This window comes from Physella acuta, unplaced genomic scaffold (assembly GCF_028476545.2).
Source record: "Physella acuta isolate Inbredline_101_S28 unplaced genomic scaffold, ASM2847654v3 ptg000078l, whole genome shotgun sequence".
Classification (NCBI taxonomy): Eukaryota; Metazoa; Mollusca; class Gastropoda; family Physidae; genus Physella; species Physella acuta.
In genome coordinates, this window is record NW_026731598.1 from 124,297 (window position 1) to 149,647 (window position 25,351).

The 25,351-nt window shown below is 34.2% G+C and overlaps 1 protein-coding gene across 3 annotated transcripts; it reads right to left on the bottom strand.

Annotated features, from left to right (window-relative positions):
* Positions 1-342: 342 nt before the first annotated feature.
* On the bottom strand, positions 343-24,244 carry LOC131954138 (dynein axonemal assembly factor 4). 3 transcript variants are annotated; one of them, XM_059317686.1, is made up of 11 exons: positions 23,947-24,244; positions 21,248-21,398; positions 18,790-18,923; positions 15,141-15,251; positions 14,551-14,638; positions 13,150-13,280; positions 12,945-13,048; positions 5,245-5,325; positions 2,403-2,475; positions 2,220-2,325; positions 343-1,288 (listed from the first exon to the last, which is right to left on the bottom strand). In XM_059317686.1, exons 1-11 carry the CDS (start codon positions 24,067-24,069, stop codon positions 1,173-1,175), a joined length of 1,218 nt encoding a protein of 405 aa, XP_059173669.1. In that variant the 5' UTR covers positions 24,070-24,244; the 3' UTR covers positions 343-1,172. The 3 variants fall into 3 exon arrangements, with proteins under 3 accessions (XP_059173669.1, XP_059173661.1, XP_059173654.1); XM_059317678.1 differs by having other exon boundaries at positions 13,150-13,283; XM_059317671.1 differs by having other exon boundaries at positions 13,150-13,289; positions 23,947-24,243.
* Positions 24,245-25,351: the final 1,107 nt, after the last annotated feature.

The window sequence follows — 25,351 nt, forward strand, 5'->3', positions numbered from 1 at the left end:
GACCAACACAAAAGTTTATTTTTACTTAAATGTTCAAAGCTTTCAATTTATTATCAATTATTGTCAATTTGATTTTTAAAATGTGTCAGGTTGTAAGGTCATCAGAACTGAAAACTAAAAAGCTAATTACTAACTGTATTAGGCTATCAGGTCCTTTCATGGGATAACAAACATGATAGAAACATATCTCAATCAAGCTGCAGAAAGTGTTGATAAGTTTTCATTTGATAACATGTGGAGGATTTTCTGAGCTGCCCATTACTTTTACTAATTATCTTGCTAATTTCTGTTTTGCAAATGATGACTTTTAATTCAGTTATTAAGTTATTATGACAAAAAAAATTCATAAAAAACGTTTTAATAACAAACTTTGTAATAATGCACTAAAAAGTAGAAAACAAATAATTTTCTTTTAATATATAATAAACTATTTAAATAACTATAAAAAAAGAGTGGGTTACTTTATTATCTATTGGATACCTTTACTAATATTTAGGAAGAGACCCACACTTTACTTTATAGTTCTTTAAATAGTAGTGTATTATTATGTATTTAAAGAAAATCATTTTAAATTTTTTAAAATTTCCCATAGAGTTGCATGACTAAAAACTATCGCAAGGCTAATGAACATGATAAAGCGCATATAATAGCGTGGAATAGTTGGACAAGACTGTCTACTAATTTTGACAAATTTTAATTAATTCATAAAAAATTATTAGGCATTCAATTAAGTCAAATTTAATGTCAGATTGCATTGTCTTAATGCTTTGACCGACTTTCCAACTTTGAAACAAATCTTTTAGTTATAAATGCCTAAAATTTCACTAGAGTATTTTTATCTATATGACAACAGACTGATGACAGAGGAAACAAGTTAAATAAAAGCCTGTAAAAAAACCTATCTTTGTTAAAATCAAGTGCTTTTTAGAGCTGCAGTCTAGAAGTGCACATCAACCTTATATTTACAAATGCAAACAGCATTTAAATTATATTTAATCAAAGAAAGTATAACCCAGATATTAAAAATTGAGGTAAGCTGTATCACACACAAAATTAGAAAAGGGCATTAATTTAAAAAATACTGTTTCTTGTAAAATTAAATGGCACTTGTAAGAGAAATAGTTTTTATTTTCAAATTAAATTGCATGGCTTATCAATATTGCGTGTCATATTCATGGCCTATGAATATCATCTGTAGATTGTATAATTTTCCTTATTCTCTCAGCATCCACTGCCACATCAGTATTGTTAGGGTCGATATGCAAAGCACATTCATAGTCCCTCAAGCCTATTATATTAAAAAAAAAACTGCATAAATTACTGTGCAATAAAAAAGTATTCATTTTAGGCTTATCAAGAGGGAGAACTAGAGTTGGGGATAGGATTTAGTTTGGTGTTAAGTTTCTGCTTGTGTTAGGGTCATGTAAAAGCTAGGTAAGCAGTTTAATTTTATAATTATAAATGGTTTAAGAATGAAAGCAACACAGACTGATAATAACATTCAGAGGAATAAGTGCATTTCAAATCTGGTGGTCAATAGGGCAAATGAAGTAGAGTTCACCTGTTTCTGTCATCTCAGCATTTATAGAAATAGTTTTGTCCATTCTATGCTCGGACGCCTTTTACTTTGCCTAACCATAGGTCAATTACCCGCCAGAACTGGACGGACTCAAGACGAGCCCATCACCCTAACTTGAGACTTTCAGACGAGCAGTCATGTGCTCAGAAGGAGAAAGCATAAAATTATTTTCCTTTTAGACATAATATTGAAATATGGGGATCAGGAATGGTTTTATTGTTTCTTCTGTAAATGCACAATATATCATGTATGCTAAAAATTTAACATGCTTAATCATACCACTCTGCAAATATCTTTGTAACATTGTTGTGAGTCTACATTTAATGTATATACTACTAAAACTCAGCTATGTTGTCAAGTTTGTATATTTATTTGCTTGTTTGTTGCTTCCACTTGATCAGAGCATCTGCACTATGTGTAGAGCTTTTAAAATATGTATTTGAGTTGCAAAGTTGCTTTATAAGAGTCCCCAAGTGTAAAAAAAAGTGTCACAAAGTATATGTTTAGGGATGAATTAGACAGAGAGACAAAGACACACACACAGAGGCCCACACAAGCACATCAACAGAAACACAGATTTGTGTATGTGTGTAGATATATGGGTGTGTCAAACAGTTGTAAATAAGAAAATCTGTGTTACCTTCAACATACATTTCCAAATGACAAAATGCTGTTCCACGCCTTATAAGCGCCTTGCAACGACTTGCAGCATTCTGAGGCACAGGAGGAAATAGCAGGTCCATAGCCTACAAAAGATATTCATGTTATTCATAGCAAATCTTTTGGCATGGCAGTAGTTTTAATTAAGTCTCAATGTAATTACCTTAGAACAATCCTCAATGCATTTAAAAAAATTTCTCATTTTTAAATGACAAGCTGCCCTGTTTGAATAAAGTCTAGCCTAGTGTTAAGGAAGTTAAAAATTGTAAAGATTTGTTTCTTGACTCTAATTTTATCAAAGTATCAATAAGTTTTGTCATTTCTTAAGCAAGTTGATATAAAGAAAATATTTAGGTAAAATCTTTATGTTCACAACATCTGAGAGTAATCAAACTGAAATGCATTATCTTTTCCTCTCATTCTTCTTTCACAAATTCTAATGCTGCAGATCAGAAATATAGCTAATATTTCTGCAGGTGCAAGCAGACAATATCAATGTTTCTTCTTCCTTGTGCATGAGAAGGCATCTACAATAGCCTATTATAAACTGCAAAATCAATCGCGAATCCCATTCAATGGCAATACTCTACATTTCTCCCACTTGTTAATAAAGTTTTCCAGAGGCATGGACAGGGAGTCTACTTCAAATTTCAGTCAGCCTATACAAAAGGAACAGAAAAAATAACTACCAGTAAAATAGAGCTTTAAAAATATGTGATGTATTGACTGCAAAAGGTGAACAATGATGAACATTAACTTTTTACTTTCTTGTAATCGTGCACAAAAATCACATAAAATTTTGACAGTTTTCATCATTTTACACCTCAGTACTTCATCATATACGGACGAATGCATGTTTGATGACGCGGATGAAAGAGAGTGAAGTTTTGCCATAGGAACGGGTTGTTGTGGTATGCAAGCTAGACAGTTCGGACTAGGGAGAATGTGAAAGATACTTCGTGTAATGTCGATAGTTTTATGTTTATACGAGAATAGTAGTTGAATAATTATTGACCAAGAAAATAATAGGCATTGTGTAAAGTGATTATCGCCTGTATCGTGGTGATGGGAATGCAGATGGTAGTGGTACGCTTTAAATGGTAGTAGATCTCGTGATCAAACACGACACTCTCACAGCAGCCCTAACAGTCATGTATAAATGTGTCATCCAGCCCATATGGTCTTTGTGCTAAATTTCTCTTTTGCACATTTTTCGTTGTGTTTTTTTCTGGTTGCGCATTTTTCTGTTTCTGTTTGCGCTTTTTTCTGTTTGCGCTTTTTTCTGTGTGCGCTTTTTTCTGTTTGCGCTTTTTTCTGTTTGCGCTTTTTTCTGTATGCGCTTTTTTCTCTTTGCGCTTTTTTTCCGTGTGTGCTTTTTTCTGTTTGCGCTTTTTTCTGTTTGCGCTTTTTTCTGTTTGCGCTTTTTTCTCTTTGCGCTTTTTTCTGTGTGCGCCTTTTTCTCTTTGCGCTTTTTTCCGTGTGCGCTTTTTTCCGTTGCGCTTTTTGTTTTGCGCTTTTTTCCGTTGCGCTTTTTTCCGTTGCGGTTCTTTCTGGGAACCCGGCTTGACCATGGGGTGGGACAGAGAGTAACAACAATTTGTAATTTATGGCGCACAGGACCAGATTGAGAATGGTGTACAGGGGAGGATGACTGGTACCTTGACAGTAGGGCATGACTTGTCGACCTTCAGTAATATTCCAAGATTCCATGGGTAGCCAACATAATATACAGACCCCCAAAAAAAAAACAAGCGGAGAGTACAAGCAGAAAGAAATAGCAAGACATAAGACTCTGGTTCTGGTACCAAGTATAAACCCAGACCTTGATATGAAGGAACTAGAAATGACATATTTTCTGTAGAAGAGAACTGACTACAGTGAGTAAGAGTTTTACTTAACTGTCATTGGTAGCTGATTCATTGTGAATGTTGTGTATGTATGTATGTTGTTAGGTTGCAAGGGTATTAGAGTGAGAGACAAGGTGATGATTGTGATGTTAACCTTTTTTTCAAATTTTTGGTTTTATTACAGACTTTGGAGGTCTGTTGGGTTTTTGTTTTGATTTAGTTTTGAAAATATACTACATTGTACAAGATCTATTTTGCAACAATAAAGAAATTGAACCAACCACAATGTAGAAGACAACATTGTTGCTTCATTGGCTACACATAATATGTCAAAATGTTTAGTCCTGTTTGAGAAAGCTCATAATTTTATACTTCTGTGGACAGAGCTGTAGAACAGATCAAGCATGTGTGTTCAGAAACATGTAAACATACAGTTGATTCAAATTTCCTTGTTACAACTGGAAGCCATATTGTCCCATTCATAGGTGTCAACAGCTTTTATCTAGAGGGTTACCCAGTTTAGCATTTTATAATTCCAAGTGCAATACATTTCACACAATGGCAGCCCATTTGAGGCTTCCTATGCAACACCAAGTCTTGTACAGCAATTCATTAAACTAAAATATTATTCTGCCTAGTTTTAAATTACTTTACTTTTCCATTAAATACTGACAAGCAAGGTGCTTGAACAAATTATTTTTTAAACAGAGCATGCCAATTTTAGTATTAACTAGACTATCCGTAATTTTTGAATAACCATGGGTTTTGGGGGTCATCCATAAATGACGTCACGTTTGAAGCTTTTTATCTTTCCCCTTCCCTCCCCACTGTCACACATCGTCACAAAAAGTCAGACCCCACATTCAAAAAGACATCACACCTAATCCATAAATGACGTCACGTTTGAAGCTTTTTATCTTTCCCCTTCCCTCCCCACTGTCACACATCGTCACAAAAAGTCAGACCCCACATTCAAAAAGACATCACACCTAAGGCAATGTGTTATTGTTGTTTAAAAACAACAATTTTGTCTGAGCATGGGTCTGATCACACTATCCCTTCATATGCTGAGGACACAGAAACAGGTGAACTCTACTTCACCTAACCCGTTTCCCACCAAGTAGTGCAGATTCTCTCAAGTAACAAAACAAAGGATACGCTGCCAATTTAGGAGTCAAATGAATAGCATGTGTGTAGACATTGGCAGCAGACTTAAAATCCCCTGCAGCAAAAAATGAGCTGAAAAATATTTAAATGCTTTTGAAAAATTAAGTATAATCACTTTAACATATAGAAACAACTATGATTTTTACTATTTTTAAGAGAAAGGTGAACTAATATGAATATTATAAGAAATTAATTTTGTTGATAAAAAATAATGCATTATATTAACCTGCAAACAAAACACAGTAAATTATACAGAAGTGTAAAAAAAAAAGCAGATTTTTTTGTTCCTATGTGACATTAAAAAGAAATAATGTGAGGACACAATAATTTTACAGCATTTTAAAATAAAGCAATTTTAAAGAGTTATCGGGGTCGGCGAGGTCGAGTCGGTAAAGCTCATGGTTGCTAAACCGAAAAGTCTCGAGTTCGAACCCTCGGGCAGATGAGGCTCGTTAGCTGGGGACAGCCACTCTTCTAGGAGAGACAACTCCAAAATTAAACAACTGCTGCCTTGTAGATTGTTCTTGGTTGGACAAAGGCTATGGAAGCAAATCCAAAAAGAAAAGCAGGCTGAAATCGGAGTCAATGGCCTCAATGGCGCATAACCAGTTGACACGTAACGCTTAATTGTGTTGGAGGCGTGATCGAGTCGGCAAAAAGCTCATGGTTGATAAATTCGAACAAAGTCTCGAGTTCAACCCCACTGGCAGATAAATCTCGATTCCCTTCAACACAAATAATTAAGAACGAAGAAGAAGAAGAAGAAAGAGTTATCCGTGATGTTGGCCCCAAAACACTAATGCTCACTAAGCCACTCTGTAACAAGAACAGAGTTTGTGGTTTTGTTTAAAAGTCTGATGAATCTGGTTTATATTTTCTCCTTTTAGTTTTTCTTTTCTAGGATTTTAGTTCTTCGTTTTTTTCTATATTTTATAATATATCTGTGCTCTATATATTCTGAAGGATCACTTTTTTTGTTATTTAGTTTCTCTCATTATGCCATATACTTTGTGGTTATTTGCAATAGTCTCTTATTTTAATTAATAGAAGGATTTTGATTCAAGGTGATTAATATTAGACTCTATTCCATCAAGTGAGCACTGCTTTTCTACTGTAATTGAAACTTTGGCACTTTTACCTTCAATAATTTATACTGCTTTCTTACTGTAATAAGTAGTAAAGTATCCTTTGTGGTTAGATCTATGCCCAGCCACCTTTACTTTCCCTAACACAAGATAGATACCCTTCACAGCTGGGTGGTCTGAGGAAAGTCTTACAGACTCAAGCCTAGGATTAGAACTTAAGATTACAGTCATGCGCTATACCGCCTACATCCAACCATGCCGTCCCAAAACAAGTATACAGATAGTGTTACAAGAATAATATTTTATCCATAACAAACTAAATTGCTTACTTTGGTAAAATGAAACTAAACATTCTTTTACGCCAAATTTACAAGGCTTTTTATCTAATCTACTGAAAACTATTAAAAGGGTTAAGGAACTATATTAAACTAAAATATGTTGTCAGAGCAAAGTCACTGATAACATCATCAAATAATAAAATGTTTACTTTATTTTTATCCTTTTCAGTTGAGTTCTTTCTCCAGAGCAATGTGCAACCATCTAACTAAGAAATAATCTTAAAACACTTTCTACATTAGGGAATTAAATATTAGCCTATACATATAACCTGATGTCCTGGATACAGGCATAAGTGCTGGACTTCTACAAGGTTCAGGTCCACATTATCATATGACATTTAGCACAAAAACTCTTTTAAAAAACCATTCCTCTGTAGCTTTTCAATGCACCAATAGGTTTATTATAGAATCGATCCTAGCAGCTTACCAAGATAGACTTCTAACTTATTATCAGACAGGTATTTTGGTTAGCTAGGCTAACCACTTAATAATAGGCATGAAAAGCTGGTTCCAAATATTTGTTGCCAGAAATCATATTTTTCAACCAAAATTGAATATTTTTATAACATTTGTGTAGTTAGTACAAAATCTGGTTTTATTGCAGTTTTATTGAGGCTAGAAATACTCCAAAAAAAAAAATACTAGTAATATAGTAATTTAGCAAACACTTTTATTTTTAATTTTGATTAGGAGAGTCAGGGTGTTGTGGTGATAGAGGATGTGGTAAAATCTTAGTTTAGCGTCGTAAATTCGACCAAAACTAGTAATGTGGGAGAGAGTGAATTAATGAATATGTCATTAAATATGAGTATATTTTCGTATATTTTGATAAAATATTATAGATAATTGAATAATAGATCACCATTTATGATTAAATCAATTTAAATATCCTGAAATTAATTTTTATCAACCCTGTTCGAGATAGTAAATTTTAAATTCGACCAAAACTAGTAATGTGGGAGAGAGTGAATTAATGAATATGTCATTAAATATGAGTATATTTTCGTATATTTTGATAAAATATTATAGATAATTGAATAATAGATCACCATTTATGATTAAATCAATTTAAATATCCTGAAATTAATTTTTATCAACCCTGTTCGAGATAGTAAATTTGCTATTAAAAACAGCAGCCATCTTAAGAAATTGTTATTGAGAGTAGCTTCCCTTTCATTTCTATTCGTATGAAAATGTATTTAAATATGATCGTCTTGTTGTATAGTCCGTATTACAAAGCATTTTTTTTTTAAAAATGTGAATTTCCTAACAAACAACTTTATTAATTCTAGAAGCATTGTGAGATGCTACTTGTATCCATGTATTAAATAACGTTTTTTTTTTACTAATGTTTATTTGATCTTACTATTACTATATAGTTTGAGTTTTTTTCTTATTGTTTGAATGTTCACTATTTTCATTTCAGGTTTTTCTTTTCATCAATTAGTAATTCTATCATAACTTATGACATTTTTTTTTACTTCTCTTTACCTTAATTAAACCCCAACCTCCGTCATATTTTTGTCGTCAATGTCACAACAAGTCATAATGTAAAAATTACGCTTCACTCTGCCTTATCTAAGTCTAAGATCTCTAACCATAATTTTGACAGCATTAAATGTTTGTCATCATTTAGATCTATATATACAGAGAGACAAAATGTATTATCCACCAGCTTCCCTCGTAAAACATCATCTAAAACAATGAGCCGCTCCACCCCTTAAGTGCGTGTTGTCATTATGGTCGATCGCAAGTCTCCACCTGCCAGACACATTTTGGTTATCCTTTGTTGTCAATATCAAGTACCCAAGTGAGTGATATGGGGTTGTCCATAAATGATGTCACATATGATTTGCTACGGGAGTGAGTGAAGATTTGTGACGTCAACTCAGGCGGCTTTGCAATTTATGACGTGTCGGTCTCATGAAAGGAGGTGAACGGGGAAAAATACCTAGGTGGTTGATGGAGAACCTCTATAATGCTTTGTTCAATCAAAATAACGATAAATAAGCATTAGTATACGTATAACTTGCTTAAAACGAATCATTAAAAATGTTGCAAGCCTGCTAGTTTAAGACATATGGCAAAACGGCCGCAACACATTATCCCCGTCAAAAAGGCTTGCCGCCAAATGCCTGCCGACGAATAAGCCGCATCTAATGCGGGGCGTTAGGAATACGGCCATTAGCATGGGCTGCGTTAGAGCACCAGTAGGCTATCGCGCTTTGTAAGACAGTAGCGTAGCGAGGGGGGGGGGCGGGGGGGGGGACATATGTCCCCGGGCGCCGAACTTAGGGGGCGCCTAAATGGGTTGGAAAAATAAATTGAAAGGTTGAGGGGGGTGCAAATCGAAAGTTTGAGGGGGGGGGGTGCAAATCGAAATCTCGAGGGGGGTGCAAATCGAAAAGTTTGTCCCCGGGCGCCGGGAAGGGTCGCTACGCCTCTGTTGTAAGATGACGTAAATACTTAAATTCAATTTCGCTAAACTGCGCGAAAATTTAGTAATGTTCCATCGTTTGAGGAAATTTATTTTCTTGGACTTAAATTGAAATATCATGTTGACTGTCTGGCTCTTAATTTCCGAATATCACGTTTAATGTATCAAGATTCAGAACTATAATTTACTTTAATGTAAGTGTCATCTGATCATTTATTGTGCTTTTTAAAAAGCGCAGAGCAGCTTCAAAATCGGACCGCCATCCTGTTTTCACCAAGCTACTTTTGGAGCTTAATATGTGTAGTCTAGTTCTATACGGTGAGAGCTTAATACATTTTTAAAGGGCCGAAAGTCTCAAGACAGCAAGCTTGCAGAAATAACCAAGTATGTTTAAATGGACGAGTGATAGATGTGTTAGGGGCTGTTAAATTGAACACCAATATATGTAATCAAATTAAACGTCGCCTAAGTGTCAAAGCGGCAGTGCTTGTTTATTTTTTCTATAAAATAAACCTAACGGTCGGCGGTACCGGTACATGACGTCACGCGCGAGCGTTAACTCGATGGCGATGTGCTATTATTATATTAAAGTGAGGGAATGAAAAGGTGGGGTTCAAGAAATGCGACTCAGCATGCTTTTTACATTTCTTGACCCTTCTTAATAGTTCTATCGTCCCCACTGAGAAAATGGATCACCAATGAATGACGCGTCATACTTCTACAGCTGGTCTTTCTCCCACAACCATCCCCGTTTTTCACGAAAAAAAACCCTGACCCGTCTCCAAAATCACATCGCTGAGTTGTACTTAACCTCTCCCCACCACAAATCACAATTTCTATCTGAAACAATATGTTCATATGTTTGTTCTGTAATAATGCACGCTGTCATTACTAGCTTAAGAGCGACGTCATTTATAAGCGATCTAATATTGATTTGCTTACTGCAAATAAAGTGTTCAAAAGTTCGACCTCCCAACAATTGTTATGGTCTTTGATGCACCCAAAAAGCCAGACCCCCTAAAATGACGTCACACCTCAGCCTACAACCCCCCCCCCTCAAAATTGCAGTTGAATTGTTTTTAAACAGCTGTATTTTTCCAAAATCTTGTCTGAACTCGGTCAAAATAGAGTATTTTAATCAATTGTTATTACAATGTATTAAAACAGTTTTCTAAAACGCAAAATGACGTCTAAAATTCGTTTTCTAACATTGCTTTTTTAAAATGCAAAAGTGTGACGTCGCACCATCTGAACTCCCCCTCATCACACAACGTCACAAAATTACGGACCCCCCCCCCTCTCCCCTACGAGTGTGACGTCATTTATGGACGACCCCCAGGCATATATTAAAACAATACAAAACAATCATATTAAACCACAAAATCAACACAAAAGACATGCGAATAGACAATTTATTGTTTTTGAAACATGGCTGCTGCTTGTATTTACTCATTGTTGTCTCGAACGGGGTAGTTTAAAGTTAATTCCAGGATATTTATGACTGGTTTGGTCTTGGATTGTGATTTGTTATTCAATTATCTGTTATATTATGTAAAATATGACATAAATATAGCCAAATGAAAGAAATATTCATAAGTTACCTTCATCGCACATTACTAGCTACGTTGGAATTTACGACGCTAAACTAAGATTTTACCGAGGATGTTATATTATTTAATATAAATACAATACTAGGCTATACATCATATTGTGTATTTTATCATGGAAAACAATTGTTTTGACTTTTATTGTTTGACCCTCCCTGGCTGTTTCGGTTGACTTCAAGGATAGGTTGAGGGTGGTTTTTAAAATATTTGAATTGATAAAATAATTCCAAAGGGCTTTTCAATGGCTTATTTTCAATACAAAAATATAAAAATCAGTGTAATCGATGGTTCCCAAACTGCTTTAAGTTTTTTAAATGTAACTAGAATTTTATGGCTTGCCATATTTTTTAAAAGATTTTTTTTTAAATTAAGTATGATTTACATAGACTTTTCAACACTATTATAACTAGTATATTGACTAGGTTAGGCTGGTATTTTGATAAATTAGAATATTTCCTTCATAAGTCAAGCTATTATCTTGATGTCAAATTAGTATCATTAGTCAGAATGATAACTTGATGTTACTTAGACTTCTACCTTGATGTAAATTTGATAAATTGTTAAACCAGAATGGCAATAGATAAAATGGGCTTGTTAAGTCAGGCTAGTGATCCAAAATGTATGACTGTGATCTTGATATGTCAGAAATGTACCTTGGTATGTTAAACTTCTATCTTGACATCAGACTAGTATTTTGATAAGCTAGCTTGACCCATTAATAAGTCAGGCTTGCTGACTACTTTAGATTACTATGACTGTAAGGCTAGTATCTTAAGTGGGATCTGGATGTCAGACTAGTACAATGGTAAGTCAGAATGGTTACTTATATGTTAGACTTGATGACAAACTAATATTTTTATGAGCTAACATGGCCATTATTAAGTTACTATCGGTACCCGTAACATGTGAATTATAGGCCTATATATTTTTTAATGTTATACTTCCTTAAGAAAAATAATTTATAAAATAGTTATTGGTCAAAACTCAATGTTCTTTACTACACGTTGAATGATATTAGTGACAAAGCAAAGAAATAACTAAATAGCTAAAAATCAGACACATTTAAAATAACATAGACTACCAATACCTGTTAGAAAAATTAAAACCAAATAATATACATTATTAATCAACATAGCACCATATTAAATGCACACACAGATTAAGAGACTTAAATGATTCCGTTAAAAACCCGGCTGTTCAATAATATGTATGTTGTTTTTTTAAAATAAATTGGTATTTATAAATTTGGCTAGGTTGCCGAAATTTTATATATAAGTATTATATCAAATTGGTAGTTTTCAGTCAACTTTTCAGCAATTTCTGGTAAGCCTTTAACTTGATGTTTGTTTCAGTCAGGTAGACGTAATTTCATTTATTAGTAAAAGATCTTATTCTCTAGGTTCTGTCTAATTTTGAGTGATTTACTGTGACCCAAAGTACTACTGTGACAGTACAAAAAAGAGGGAAGAAGTGGCACTGGGTGGGACACACACTGCCAGAGGCTAACCCAAATGTGACACGCCAAGCGCTTGAGTGGAACCCCCCAGGGAAAGGGGAAGAGAGGGCATCCAAGACAGACCTGGAGGCGGAGTCTTCTCAAAGAACTGAAGCCAACAGTGTCATCTTTGGAGTTTGCAAAGTTAACAGCTGTGGATTGGATGAAATCGAAGGATATGGTGGAGACCTTATGTTCAACAAGGAGCAAAGAGGACTAAGTCAAGTCAAATAAGTCAAGAAGTAATACTTTACGCTATTTCCCATTTCTTCAAAAACAATAAGGCTTTAATTAACTACCTAATTAACTACATTGGCAGAAACTTAAAAGGAAAATTTTGAAAACTTTTACCGGACCGATTAATTTCCAATCTTCACGCAAATCCAGACTCAAAGACAAAGTACAGTGACATAAAATATTACTTAATTAGATGATTATTTATCTTTTAAAAAATCAAACAGTGTTTTCTTTATAAAGTAATAATATTCTGCACTATTATACACACATTGTTTGCTGTTCATTGGTGTGCAATTATTTTTTCTAGGTGATCCTTTTCTATTTAAAAATTGACAAAAAACATGTCTATTGCCCGCCTGAACTGGAGTTGCCATCCCCCTTAGTGTCATATACAAATATTTGAGAAAGCTTAGGGTAGATCACTCCGGCTTAATTTTAAAGTTATTTATTTTCATGAGTTTTCTTAAATATCTTTTGTATTAGCCTACTTACTTTCCTTTATCTTGGAGCCACTGGGGATTTTTTTCCTGTTCTGTTAAATCATTGTCCAGTGATTGCTGAATCGCTTGTCTTGCATTTGATTGTTTTTTAAGCCACTGTTTTTTCAACAAATTATTTTTAACATTAAAATATTAACTGAATGCAAAAATGTACGTTTATTTTAATTTTTTTAAAATTTGATTTATTTTAAAAATACCTCTTCTTCTTGATGCACCTGTGACTCTCTTGTTGGTGTGGGGAATATACGGGGTGTGTGGGTAACAGTAATTTTACCATTTTCTCTAGGTGGCTCTTGTCCTTCTTTTGCATGTTTCACAAAAATACATGCTGCTTTTACTCAAAGTAAAAAAAAAATGTTTTTTTGGTTGATTATGAATTTAAAAGGTAAAATTAGCGTAATAAAATTAATGGTTGATAAACAAACAATAAAAAATCCTGGGTAACATGGTTTTTATTTACTGAATATTAAAAGTTAAAAGAATTTATTTTATAAATTTATCTTTGTTAGGAATGGAGGATTGCTTAATTGTTTTTACAAATATCATCATTATGATTAGATACAATACAGTGTTCAATAATTCCCTAATCAAAAAATTCAATTGCTACTTAATAGCCTATAGTTATTGTTTAATGTGAGTAAAAATATATATATAGAATCTAGGAAGACTCTTTCTTAGTGCATTTTAAAGCTACTATTATAAAGGTTTTATACACTTATTTTATTGTAATTTTCAAGAAAATGTTTGAATTTACTTTATATTGGCTAGGATTTACAAATAGCCAAGCACAGCCTCACCAAAACAGCAAATATAAAAATCTCTTATAGCGACAACCTTTTAAATGCACTGAAAATAAGATAATAAAACTAATTTACTTTTTTAATAAACGCTATGGTTGCTCATGAGATTGTTTATATATTAAATAAAGTAAATTAGTTTTATTTTCTTATTTTGCAGTACATTTAAAGACTTGCCGCTTTTTATATATGTTTTATTTTCTACATTTTAGTGACATGACTAAAAATATTTGCTTTAAAACACCCTCAGTAGCTTGCAATATCTAAAAAGATTACCTGCTCCTTGAAAAGCAGCAGTCTTTGACCATATTTTGCATACAACAGCAATGTCTTAATTATTTTACCTCCCTTTGTCTCAAATAGTTTAAAAACGTTATTATCTCCCCTATTAGCTTTCACTAGATCAACCTGCTCTACAATTGTAAACATTCTCGTGAACCACAGCATACCAGACTGTTTGGTTAATCACGTCTAGCTAGTTATCTCCGCTTCTGATATTATATATAGTAACCTATCGAGTGATTTAATTTTGTTATTTCACTTAGTGCTAAAACCATTTAATTAATTAAATTAAAAAATATATAGACTTGTATTGTCATTGAAGTGGAAAGTTTGAACAAAATCTCTGCATTAGAAGTGGAACAAGATTGAGTTACAAGATTTGCCACAAACCCACAAACAAACAAACAAAAGCTTGTAATAAATAAAACACACAGAACAGATGAAAAAATTTTTTGTTTCTTTTATCTCAGAGTGCACACAGACACATTTTACTATAAATATTGATAGATATTGACATACTTCTTTTTTGTTTCTTTCCTTCATTTTTATCTTGTAATTTATTGGTCTTATTTATACTATATTGCTGTGCAAGTAGCTTGCTCTTTTCCTAATGTCAAGAAAAAAATTAATTAAACAGATTAAAATAATAACAGGGATTAATTTTTAAATCAGGGCTGCTGACTAAGTCAAAAAAAATTTCAGACTTCTTGAAAGTCTTATAAAACTTTCTAGAGTACTGAGCTATGTTCTGATGCAGGAAAGAACAAAATTTTATTAGGAAAAACTGAAAAGCTGTTGATGGTTATTTCCACTGTGGGAAAAATCTCAATTATTATAATAGGTTGAATTATAAGCTTGACAGGTCAAATTCTCAGGCAGTCAATTTGCTGTCAGTAATCAGATGGCCAAGGCAATCTAATTATATACTACAAAAAGAAAGCCATGAAAAAGCAAAATAAAAGAACTGATCATAGTGAAAGCTGATTCTAGTAGAAGTGTTGCATTTGTATATATTTCTATTTAAACAATGGCAAAACATGCATGAGAAATTTAAATAACTATGAATTTTAAACTATTTTTTTTACACTGACAATATTACAAAATATTACTTGTTCAGTAAGCAGTTTCTGTTCATTTTTCCATTTTTCAAGATCTTTGGTTGCTTTTAATCTTTCACTGACTTTAATTTGTTCTATCCTTTGTCTGTCTTCTTCCTCAATCTAACAATTAGTAATTTTTAGAATTAGTTTTAACATCTGCAAAATTCTGTAAAAGACATTAACATTAAGAACATAAACAATAGTTTTTAAAAAGATATATGTGATATTGAAAGTTTTTTTAAAGGTTTTAAGGTCCCCTACAGATCTTGATATATATATATATATATATATATATATAGGAAAAATAGGAATTAGACCCCATGTGTGGAAATAAAATAATGTTTTTGGCATGAAAATCTGGTACCAGAGCAATAATATAACCACTGCTGACTTCACCAAAGTCAAAATGAGACAAAAATTGTCAAAAAAGTTACATCATTTATGTATGACCCCTTAGAAGCCATTAATAATATTCTCTATGTTTATGTTTCCATTTGCGTTATTGTTTGCATTTATGTTTAAGTTTGTTTTTGTGTTTATGCTCAAGTTTGTGTTTGCATTTGATTTTGTGTTTGCATTTTTGTTTGTGAATGTGTCTGCTTTAGTGTTTACATTTGTGTTTGTGATTTGGTTGTGGTTGATTGTGGTTAGAGTTAAGCTTAGAGTTAGTTAGCTTTGGTTTTTAGTGTTATTTTCTCAAATGTCCACATTCGCATATAGACCTTTAATTGGAAAAGTAATATATTTCCTAAACCAAGGCAAGCTGGGTATATACTGTTTAATAAACAGACAAGTCATGGTCTTTTACAGATAGGTTTTTCACAGAGGCCAGTGCAGGGACGGCTAGTATTATGCTATATTAAAACATTAATGATAATTAATTCTAAGAGTTGACCCCCGTCTTAGCATTTGATTCTATTTAGTTGTTTTGTTTTCTATTTTTCAGTAATTCATAATTTGTAAATTTGACACTTACCCCCCCCCCCCCCCCTCCCTTAAATTTACAATTTCGTCCACCTATCTTTAATGGTACTCCAGTTATAGGCTTTCAGAAACCAGAAATAGAGTAACTACAACTTCAGTTTACCAGAAATTACTCAAGTTATCGTGTTTACATGCACACACACATAGATGGACAGGATTACTAAACTCAATTTTTTTAAGCTCCCTTAGGTTGTAAAACATCAAATTTAGATTTTTTTGCACAATTACAATAATTCCTTTATATTCTGTATAAAATAAAATGGGGACATGTAAAACCACAAAAACTGTCAAAATATCATTTACTACTTCCTCTAAATTCTGTACATGAGAAAGTAAAAAGGTGTTAAGATTCTCTAGGAATGCTTCATTGATGAAATTGTGGGGAGAGAGAAAGAAGACTGGAAGTTATGGGTGACCATACCTTGGCAGTGTTTGACCGTATTGGTGTGAAAGATACACAGACCTGTGTGCTTTAAACAGTTTGATCAGAAGAGGAAAAAATACATTTTAAAATGTGTTACGCCCACCAACAAGACAGAAAACCACATTTGCCACAACTGCATCAGTAACAAGTTTTGACAGGATGAATCATACTCTTTGCAGTGCCTGTAAAATTCTTCAATCTGGTCCTCTCAGCAAGAAGGAGAGACACTGTGGGCTGAGGTAGCAGGGAGAACAGATCATGCAAAGACCGGATCACAACAATATTGAACTTGGTTGAAGAGTAAATAGAGTGGATGTCATCCCTGCTCATTGGTACATAGACTACAAAGCATTTTATAGTGCTGATTGAGAAACTTTCTGGAAATAACTTTGGCACTATGGCATCCATGAAATGATAGTCATTCTCATTCTGATCTCATTTTGGTATGATTAATGGAGTTGTCCATCAAAATCCAGCTGACAAACAGCTTCTCAAGAGAAAACAAAGGCAGATGAGCTTGAAGATATGGATTTTAGGGATGGGACTACACTTCTTTCACACAGCCAACAGCAGATGCAAGATAATATTTATGTGGTAGCTGTCATATAATTAAAAGACGGCTCCTAGTCAACACCCCCCTGGACATTAACCCCCACTAAACCCCCCCCCCACCAATGACATAAACACCCTGGATAATAACCCCCCTCCATGATTAAGGTTTATGTAAGGTATATAAGGAAATATTAACAACGAGCCGGCCCGCGGCATAACATACGCCGCTAATTAGTTGTTTTTTCTACTTTTCAGTAATTCATAATTTGTGAATTCGACAGTACCAACGCTGACACTGAAAATATTTCTTTCAAACAGTATAAGTAGCTCGTTAAGGACCATAACCCCCCCTTCCTCCCCCCCCCCCCCCCCCCAACGTTTAAAATAGTTTCAAACTAAATTATCTGCCCCTAATAGCTGTCACTAAACCCGACTCCACGAAGGTAAACATAGCGTGAACCACAGCTCACTAAGATCATGTAGGGGTGGGGATGGTAGGGAGCGCGTTTACAGCTTGTTTTCTAGCTGCTCCCAGAAGAGAATTATATATATAGATAGATGATGAGAATTTAAAATCAAAATTAAAAAATTCATTAAAAAATGTTTTAATAACAAGCTTTTATGTGACAATGCACTAACTAAAAAGTAGAAAATAAAGTATACACTACTATTTAAATAACTATAAAGAAAATATTAGTAAAGGTATCCAATAGATACTTAAGTAACCCATGCTCATCTTTTAATGGGGGGGGGGGGGTCAATGCACACCTCCAAGAGACACCTGAAAGAAACTCTGCTGACCAGTTACCACACACTGATGCCTCCATAAACAATAGATAATCAAAATTACAGCTTTATAAAGAAATAACTTCATTTTACAACAGGATTTTTTGACAATAGTATTAAATCGACTTCAGTACATGCTATTTAAATTGAAGTACTATTACTATTTCTTAACAGAATAAACTGGGAGTGATCTCCCCTAAACTTTCTCGAATATTCTTATATAACACTACGAGGGCTGGCAACTTGGGATATAGACAACACTTTTAATACATTTTTAATTACTTAAACTTTTTATTTTAGAATAGAATCTCATAGAAAAAAGAATTGCACACCAAGTGAACGCCAAATAAAATGTGCATAATAGTGCAGGATATTATTAGTACTGTAGAAATTTACATGAGTTTTTTTTGAGAAATTGAAAATAGCCTAAATTACTACTTTCGGTCGACGTAAATTACTCTAAATTTGATAGAAGCCAGAGATTTAGAACTTTTACTTACATGTGAAACTTTATTTATCTATCTGAAATAGTACTCAAGTTATAGGCTTTTTAAAAATTCAAAGTAGAAAAAGTTCCACTTCCAGTTCATGGAAATCGCTCAAAAGTTGATAAGGATCTACAATTTTGATATAATACTTATATATGAAATTTCATCAACCTAGCTGTAACGGTACTCAAGTTATCGTGTTTACACACAGACACACATACACACACACACAGACATACGGACAAGATTGCAAAACTATGTTTTTCCGACAAAGGGAGCCCTAAAACGTAGAGATTTGCAAAAATCTCTTTTTTTTTTTTTGCATGATTACAAGACTTTCTCTATACTTCGTATATACGAGAAAGTAAAAACAAAAGGTAATATTCATACTATCCATCTGAATGAATTTAAGAGGTATATTTACTTTCATCATTTCGTTGATTGCTAGTTTACCATGTTCTCTCTTTGTTTCAAGTAATTCTGTTTGCTTTTTTTCAAATCTATGTTGAATTCTTTTCTGAGCCTCCTCTCTTATTTCTTTTGCTTTGCTGGTGTTAGCTATAAGAGAAAAAAAAATTATCATTGTGTAATTGCAAGTGCATTTTTTGTGTCATACTTGAATTGAAGGAACAACTAGCTTATAATTTACTGAAAGTTTAATGAAGGTGATAGAACCAGTACTTTTTGTATGTGATGAACTTACAGATTTTAAGAAAGCTTTTGACAGTGTAGAGAGATAAACATTTTGGAAACAACTGCAACATCATGGTATTCCACAGAAAAATCCAGACCTTTTTAAAACTTTATACCAGAAAATAAGATGCAGCAACATGAAGAGCTAACAGAAGCATTTCAGATTCTCTGAGGTATGACATGGAGGCCTTTATATATATATATATATATATCGATGGTCTCAGTCGCAAACTGTCTAACTCCGAAAATGTAAATTTTACAGGAGAGACAAAAAACTGATTATTTCTTTGTTGACCGCTCTAATACAATTTTTTTTTAATGATATGTGCGAACAAACTCTCTACCGACTATACTGTAGCGTTTTAAAATGAGTTTTGTTAATATTTACAAAATTAGAGCAGGTTTTAAAAGATAAACGGTTTGCTCGGTCTTAAATTCTCGCTGCCAAACCGTCTATCTGTGCGCATGCAGACTTAGCTGTTTTGAACCGAGAATTTTGGTCTAGGCCACGTTCGTTCGTTTTGTCCAATTAACGTGTTTTAGTTATGTTTTAGTTATGTTTATGCTTTTAAGTTATAATTAACACTTCATTATATTTAGATTATAGTTTTGGGGTCATATTTTAATTTTAATTATTTGAGTTTATTCTACTTTATGGGGTCAGTTTAATGTTTTAGTATGGCATTATCGCTTTCGACTGTTTATTCATTATGGTTGTATTTAGCACTAGACTTGTTAACTGTTGAAGGTTATGCTTTATTTATTAAATCTTTCTATTCTCACCATTAATTATTTTACTTATTCTGGTTGTAGAATTATAATAGTAAAAATATAAACCTTATTGTCGGATATATTATGAATGAGACATAACACATTAATCACATTAATAATGATTTAATGTTTACTTATTTTACAAAAAAATGTGTTGTTTTTTTTTTTTTAATTTATTCTTTAAATAAACGTCACACGAAGAAACATTAATATGGCAACACATTTTTAAAATCAGGCAAATCATCATAAAAATGTGTATTTATGACTTGATTTTAGGTGCTCATATATGACAGCTTTTATTTTATTTTTTCTGCTCTTGTACAGCTTGTCAGGGGCTACAGATGAGATCATAATCTTACGACCCTAGCTTAGCAATTGCCAGCTATCTGCTAATTCACTTTGAAGTAGATAGTAGCATCAGGGTTGTACTGCATTGCAGGAATATCTGTCGCATTGAATTCTTGATAGGTCTGACTTGTCTTTTGAGAGCGGCTGGTCTCTTGTATGGTAAGACTGGTCTTTTTGAGGGAGGTTGGTGTCTATTGTCTGTTATGTGAGGCTAGTCTATTGTATGTTATGACTGGTCTGTAGAGAAAGGCGGGTGTCTTTTATGGTAAGACTGGTGTGCTGAGAGATGCTTGTCTATTGTATGATAATCATATCAGATCATTTGTTGAGAGAGGCTGGTTTCTTGTATGGTAAGAATGGTCTGTTGAGAGAGGCTGGTCTGTTGAGAGAGGCTGATCTGTTGAGATAGGCTGGTGTCTTGTATGGTAAGATTGGTCTGTTGAGAGAGACTAGTGTGTTGAGAGAGGCTGGTCTGTTGAAAGAGGCTGGTCTGTTGAGAGAATCTGGTGTGTTGAGAGAGGTTTGTCTGTTGAAAAATCAATCATAAAAGCATATACTAAAGACTAACCATGTCGTTGAACATGTACGCCAGTGTCGAGATGAGTGATTGTACTGTGTTTGAATAAGTAATTAATTTATGTGAAATATACATGTCAGTTTATTTTGCCCATACAGTTTAATACATTTTATTTTTTGTGATGTAAAAAGTATATCAGTTATGATATAAAATTCCCAATTTATGATTTTAAAAAACTAACTGATGTGAATATTTATAAGCCTATTGTCATTCTATTGAAATATTTTATTTGTTTGAAAATTAAAATAGTACTCCATCATTTTGAGTAGTTGAGATACAAGTTTTGAAAATTGTAGGTTATTGAGGGAAAAACTCTTATAGGGGTGGGTAGGCTTAAGATCTATATTATCCTTAATCTTCCTCACTGACCTGGGTGGTTGTGTTTGAGGGTAGGGAATAGGTCAGGGTTTATGATGCGCATGAGTCAAGAGAGTGTGATGTCATAAAGTTTGGACATGAAATTAAAAAAAAATATATTAACAATAAAACTTACATGCATCTGGTGAGGTTAATGATTCCCAAATTTTTGGTACTTGTTTATATAATGTAAAGAGTACAACGCCATTTCCTACTTCAGCTGATCCTTTGTTATCATCAACAGAATAAGCCAAAAAACATTCAAAGAGATATGGTGGAAAACTCACCTGTAAAAAAATTGATTTTAAAGAATAACTAGATTGAAAAGAAATAATATTTCCTATCATTATATATATATATATATATACTAGCTGCATACCCATGCTCCGCCACGGTGAATCTTTTTTAAATGTACCAACTTGGGAACAGAACAAAACTAACCACAACAGAAAACTCAAACACAACACAAACACAACCATAACACAAACACAACACAAACAGAACACAACACAAAAACAACACAAACACAACACAAACACAACCTCAACACAAACCAAACAGAAACACATTGCAAACACAAACGTTTTCCTAGGTGTCCAAGCTCAGAGAGAGCATTTCCAGCATTCTCTAAAATTCTAATTTCACCATCCGTTTTAATAACACCGAATAAACAAAAACAAAAAATAGTGATTTTGAGAGTTCATAGACTAATTAGAAAATAATATAAATAATCTTAACATTCGTCATATAAAGAAAATTTCACTTGCGGTCATTTAATTAATATTAAGCCCTCGTCGAGCTTTGAGTCTGACCAACAGTTTTTCCATATGACCTAGTCATCTATAGAGGTGCATGCAAAAAATAGCCAGATGTACAGAGGTTTAGTACCCTAAAATATGTGTTGAAATTACTGTTTTTCACATAAAATACAAAGATTATATAGGGGAATACGACTGGTCAGTTTTGACCTATTTCCAGATTTTTCCCGGATTTGGCGAGTTTTTTCTGACACCCCTAGGTGTTCTTCTACCACCTGACAAAATATTAAGGGGGGTCGTTAGGCAAATTTTTTTTTTATATATAGCTCAAATATGGAGAATTTCACTCTGTCATTTTTTAGCCCTCATCGAGGGTTTTGGGTCAAACCGACAGTTTTTCCATATGGCCTAGCCATTCATCCCGGCCCGCAAGGTCTTCTCATCTGGCCCGCTGAGATCTTTTTGTCCATGGAAAAGATTTTTGTTGGAGGTAGCTGAGGAACTTTGCCCAGAAAATTCAAAACAATTTTAAAATGTAGCTTTGGGTGCAAATACCATTGCCCGCCGTGTTGCAGACATTGGTGAAAACATCGTGACTCAAATAGTGAAAAATGCAAGCAAGTTACGCCATTTTTCAATTGCAATGGAATTTAATAAGGTCACATGGGCTCAACTATAGACAGTTCAGAGACATGTTGAAAGATACAGACACAGAAAAGCAAGATTTAGCATATTGTGGGAAAGTTCTGAGCAGAGTATTTATGTTAAGAAAGGAAATAGGTGACTTTCTGGAAACTAAAGGCAAGCCACAGCCATTAATGTCTGATGAAGAGTGGGTATGGAAATTGACCTTTGCTGCAGTGATAACTAGTCATTTAAATTTTCTGAACCTAAAACTACAAGGAGAGTAAACTCTTGTTCTGTTCTATACACCCACCTAGAGGCCTTCAGAGGCCTTGTCTTGTTTTTTAAACAAGTACAGGCCAACAACTTGATTCACTTTCAGCAGTTAAAAGGCTTCATGGCTGAAGCAACAGCTGAGTCATTTGCATGTGAGATCATCAAGGACCTCTAGCTGCAGTTTCAGTAGAGGTTTTCTGACTTGGATTTAAAGGCAGAAGAAGTGAGACTATCAAAACCCATTTGAAGCAAATGTGGCCAGTTGTCCAGATGAACTACAGCTGTACATCATTGAATTGCAAGCAAATGACCTCCTTAGAGACAAGTTCAAAGAAGGGCGGGTGGGTTTTTATAAGTTTTTAACATAAGTTTTTGCCCAAGGAAGACTTTCGTAATATTAAAACTTTTGCATCAAAGTACCTTTCAAATTTTGGAACAACATTTTCAAGAATGAAATATGTGAAGAACAATTTGAGAACAAACTTGGACCTCAAGTGTGTTGTCGGCCCCGATAGTGTTTCTTTCAGAATTGTGTATATATTTCTATATAATTTATACTTCGTTGGGGGGGGGGGGGGGGGGGGGGGGAGAGCTTCGCCAACCCCAAGAAATTCCTCGAAGAAACTCTGAACTATTTTATAGTTAATGCGGCCCTCTGGATGAAAAGTTTGGAGACCCCTGATCTAGGTGCATGCGAAAAATTAGTTAACTCCAACACAATTAAGTATACGTGTCAACTGGTTATGCACCATTAGGGCCATTGACTCCAATTTCAGCCTTCTTTTCTTTTTGGATTTGATTCCATAGCCTTTGTCCAACCAAGAACAAACTACAAGGCAGCAATTGTTTAATTTTGGAGTTGTCTCTCCTAGAAGAGTGGCTGTCCACAGCTAACGAGCCTCATCTGCCCGAAGGTTCGAACTTGAGATTTTTCGGTTTAGCAACCATGAGCTTTACCGACTTGACCACGCCAACCTATTTTATCTTATAAGTCTTATGATTATGATAGTCAAGCAAAACTGAAAAAAAATACATGTTGTTATCCATGTCAACAAAATAATAAATAATAATGAATAGTTTATAATAGATTCAACTCTAATAATACAAATCGAACCCAACTCGTCAAATATAGATTAGTTAGTAGATCTATAACGGCACGGAGTGTCTTAACTCTTACTTTTAAATAATTATCGGATAAAATAATGTCCACTTTGTTAGCTTTCACTCCTTTTAAAGGGATAGTTATCCATAAAATAATTTCAGACTGCTCCCAGTGAAAATCTTTAACAATCAAAGGCATAGCTGCAAATTATTACTAGATTCTAGATCTAGATATAGTATAGATTTAGATGTAGAATAGATCTGGTCGTGAACCAAAACAGGATAGATCTAGATTTATTCTAGATCTAGATACTCTCTAGTCTCTCTCTAGCAGTTCGCAATACATTGACATAGTTTGCAACTGGTTGCCATGTCAATCTAAATCGAATTTTTTAAAAACTTGAATTAAAGGCCTGAAACAAAATAAACAGGCTGCATCTATTCGGACCGCGGGTCTTGGCCGCTATTCGGACCTGCCAATAAAATTATTAAGATTTAGTTAAACAATAGTTCTTTTAAGATGCAAAATATATATTTCTTGTTGTGATTTTTTTCTTGTGATACTAAATGTTATCTTGAGATCTTGTTAAACACCCGATATCATTCATGACAAATGTTACGACGAGCAGAGTTTCTTCCAGCCATTTCTTCCCCCCCCCCCCCCCCGAATTTTTTTTACCGCCGCCCCCCCCCCCCCCCCCCCGAACGAAATGAAATTTATATAATTTATATAGAAAATATATACTTTTAACAGTGTCCGCCCCCCCCCCCCCCCCGAAGAAAGTCTACCGCCCCCCCCCCCCCCCCCCGAAAATTTCAACTGCCCCCCCCCCCCCCCGGAGAAAAAAGTCTGGAAGAAACACTGACGACGAGCGGTGTCGTTAGATCTATAATCAGTGGCGTAGCGTGGGGGGGGGGTGCGGACCACACCGGGTGACACCATTTAGGGGGGTGACACCAAGGCAAAAAAATAGCAAAATATATAGAGAAAAATGATAATTCCACTTTTAAGTGATTAATTCGAGTGTTAAAAAGTTTTTTAAGAGCAAATTTGACAAATCCCGACAAGGGTGGAGGGAGGGGGGGGGGGGGTTCAAATCAAAAGTTTGAGGGGGTGCAAATCGAAAATTGAAAGTTTGTCCCCGGGCGCCGGGAAGGGTCGCTACGCCTCTGGGAGGTGACACCATTTAGGGGTGACACCAAGGTAAAAAAAAATAGCAAAATATATAGAGAAAAATGATAATTCCACTTAAGTAAGTGATTAATTCGAGTGTTAAAAAGTCTTTTAAGAGCAAATTTGACAAATGCCAATAAGAGTGGAGGGGGTGCAAATCGAAAATTGAACGCTTATCTCCGGGCGCCGGGAAGGGTCGCATCGCCTCTGGGGGGCGACACCATTAAGTGCCGCACCGGGTGACATCCGACCTCGCTACGCCACTGCCACTGCTCTAAGAAAAAATATTTCTTTATTTTATTCGTTT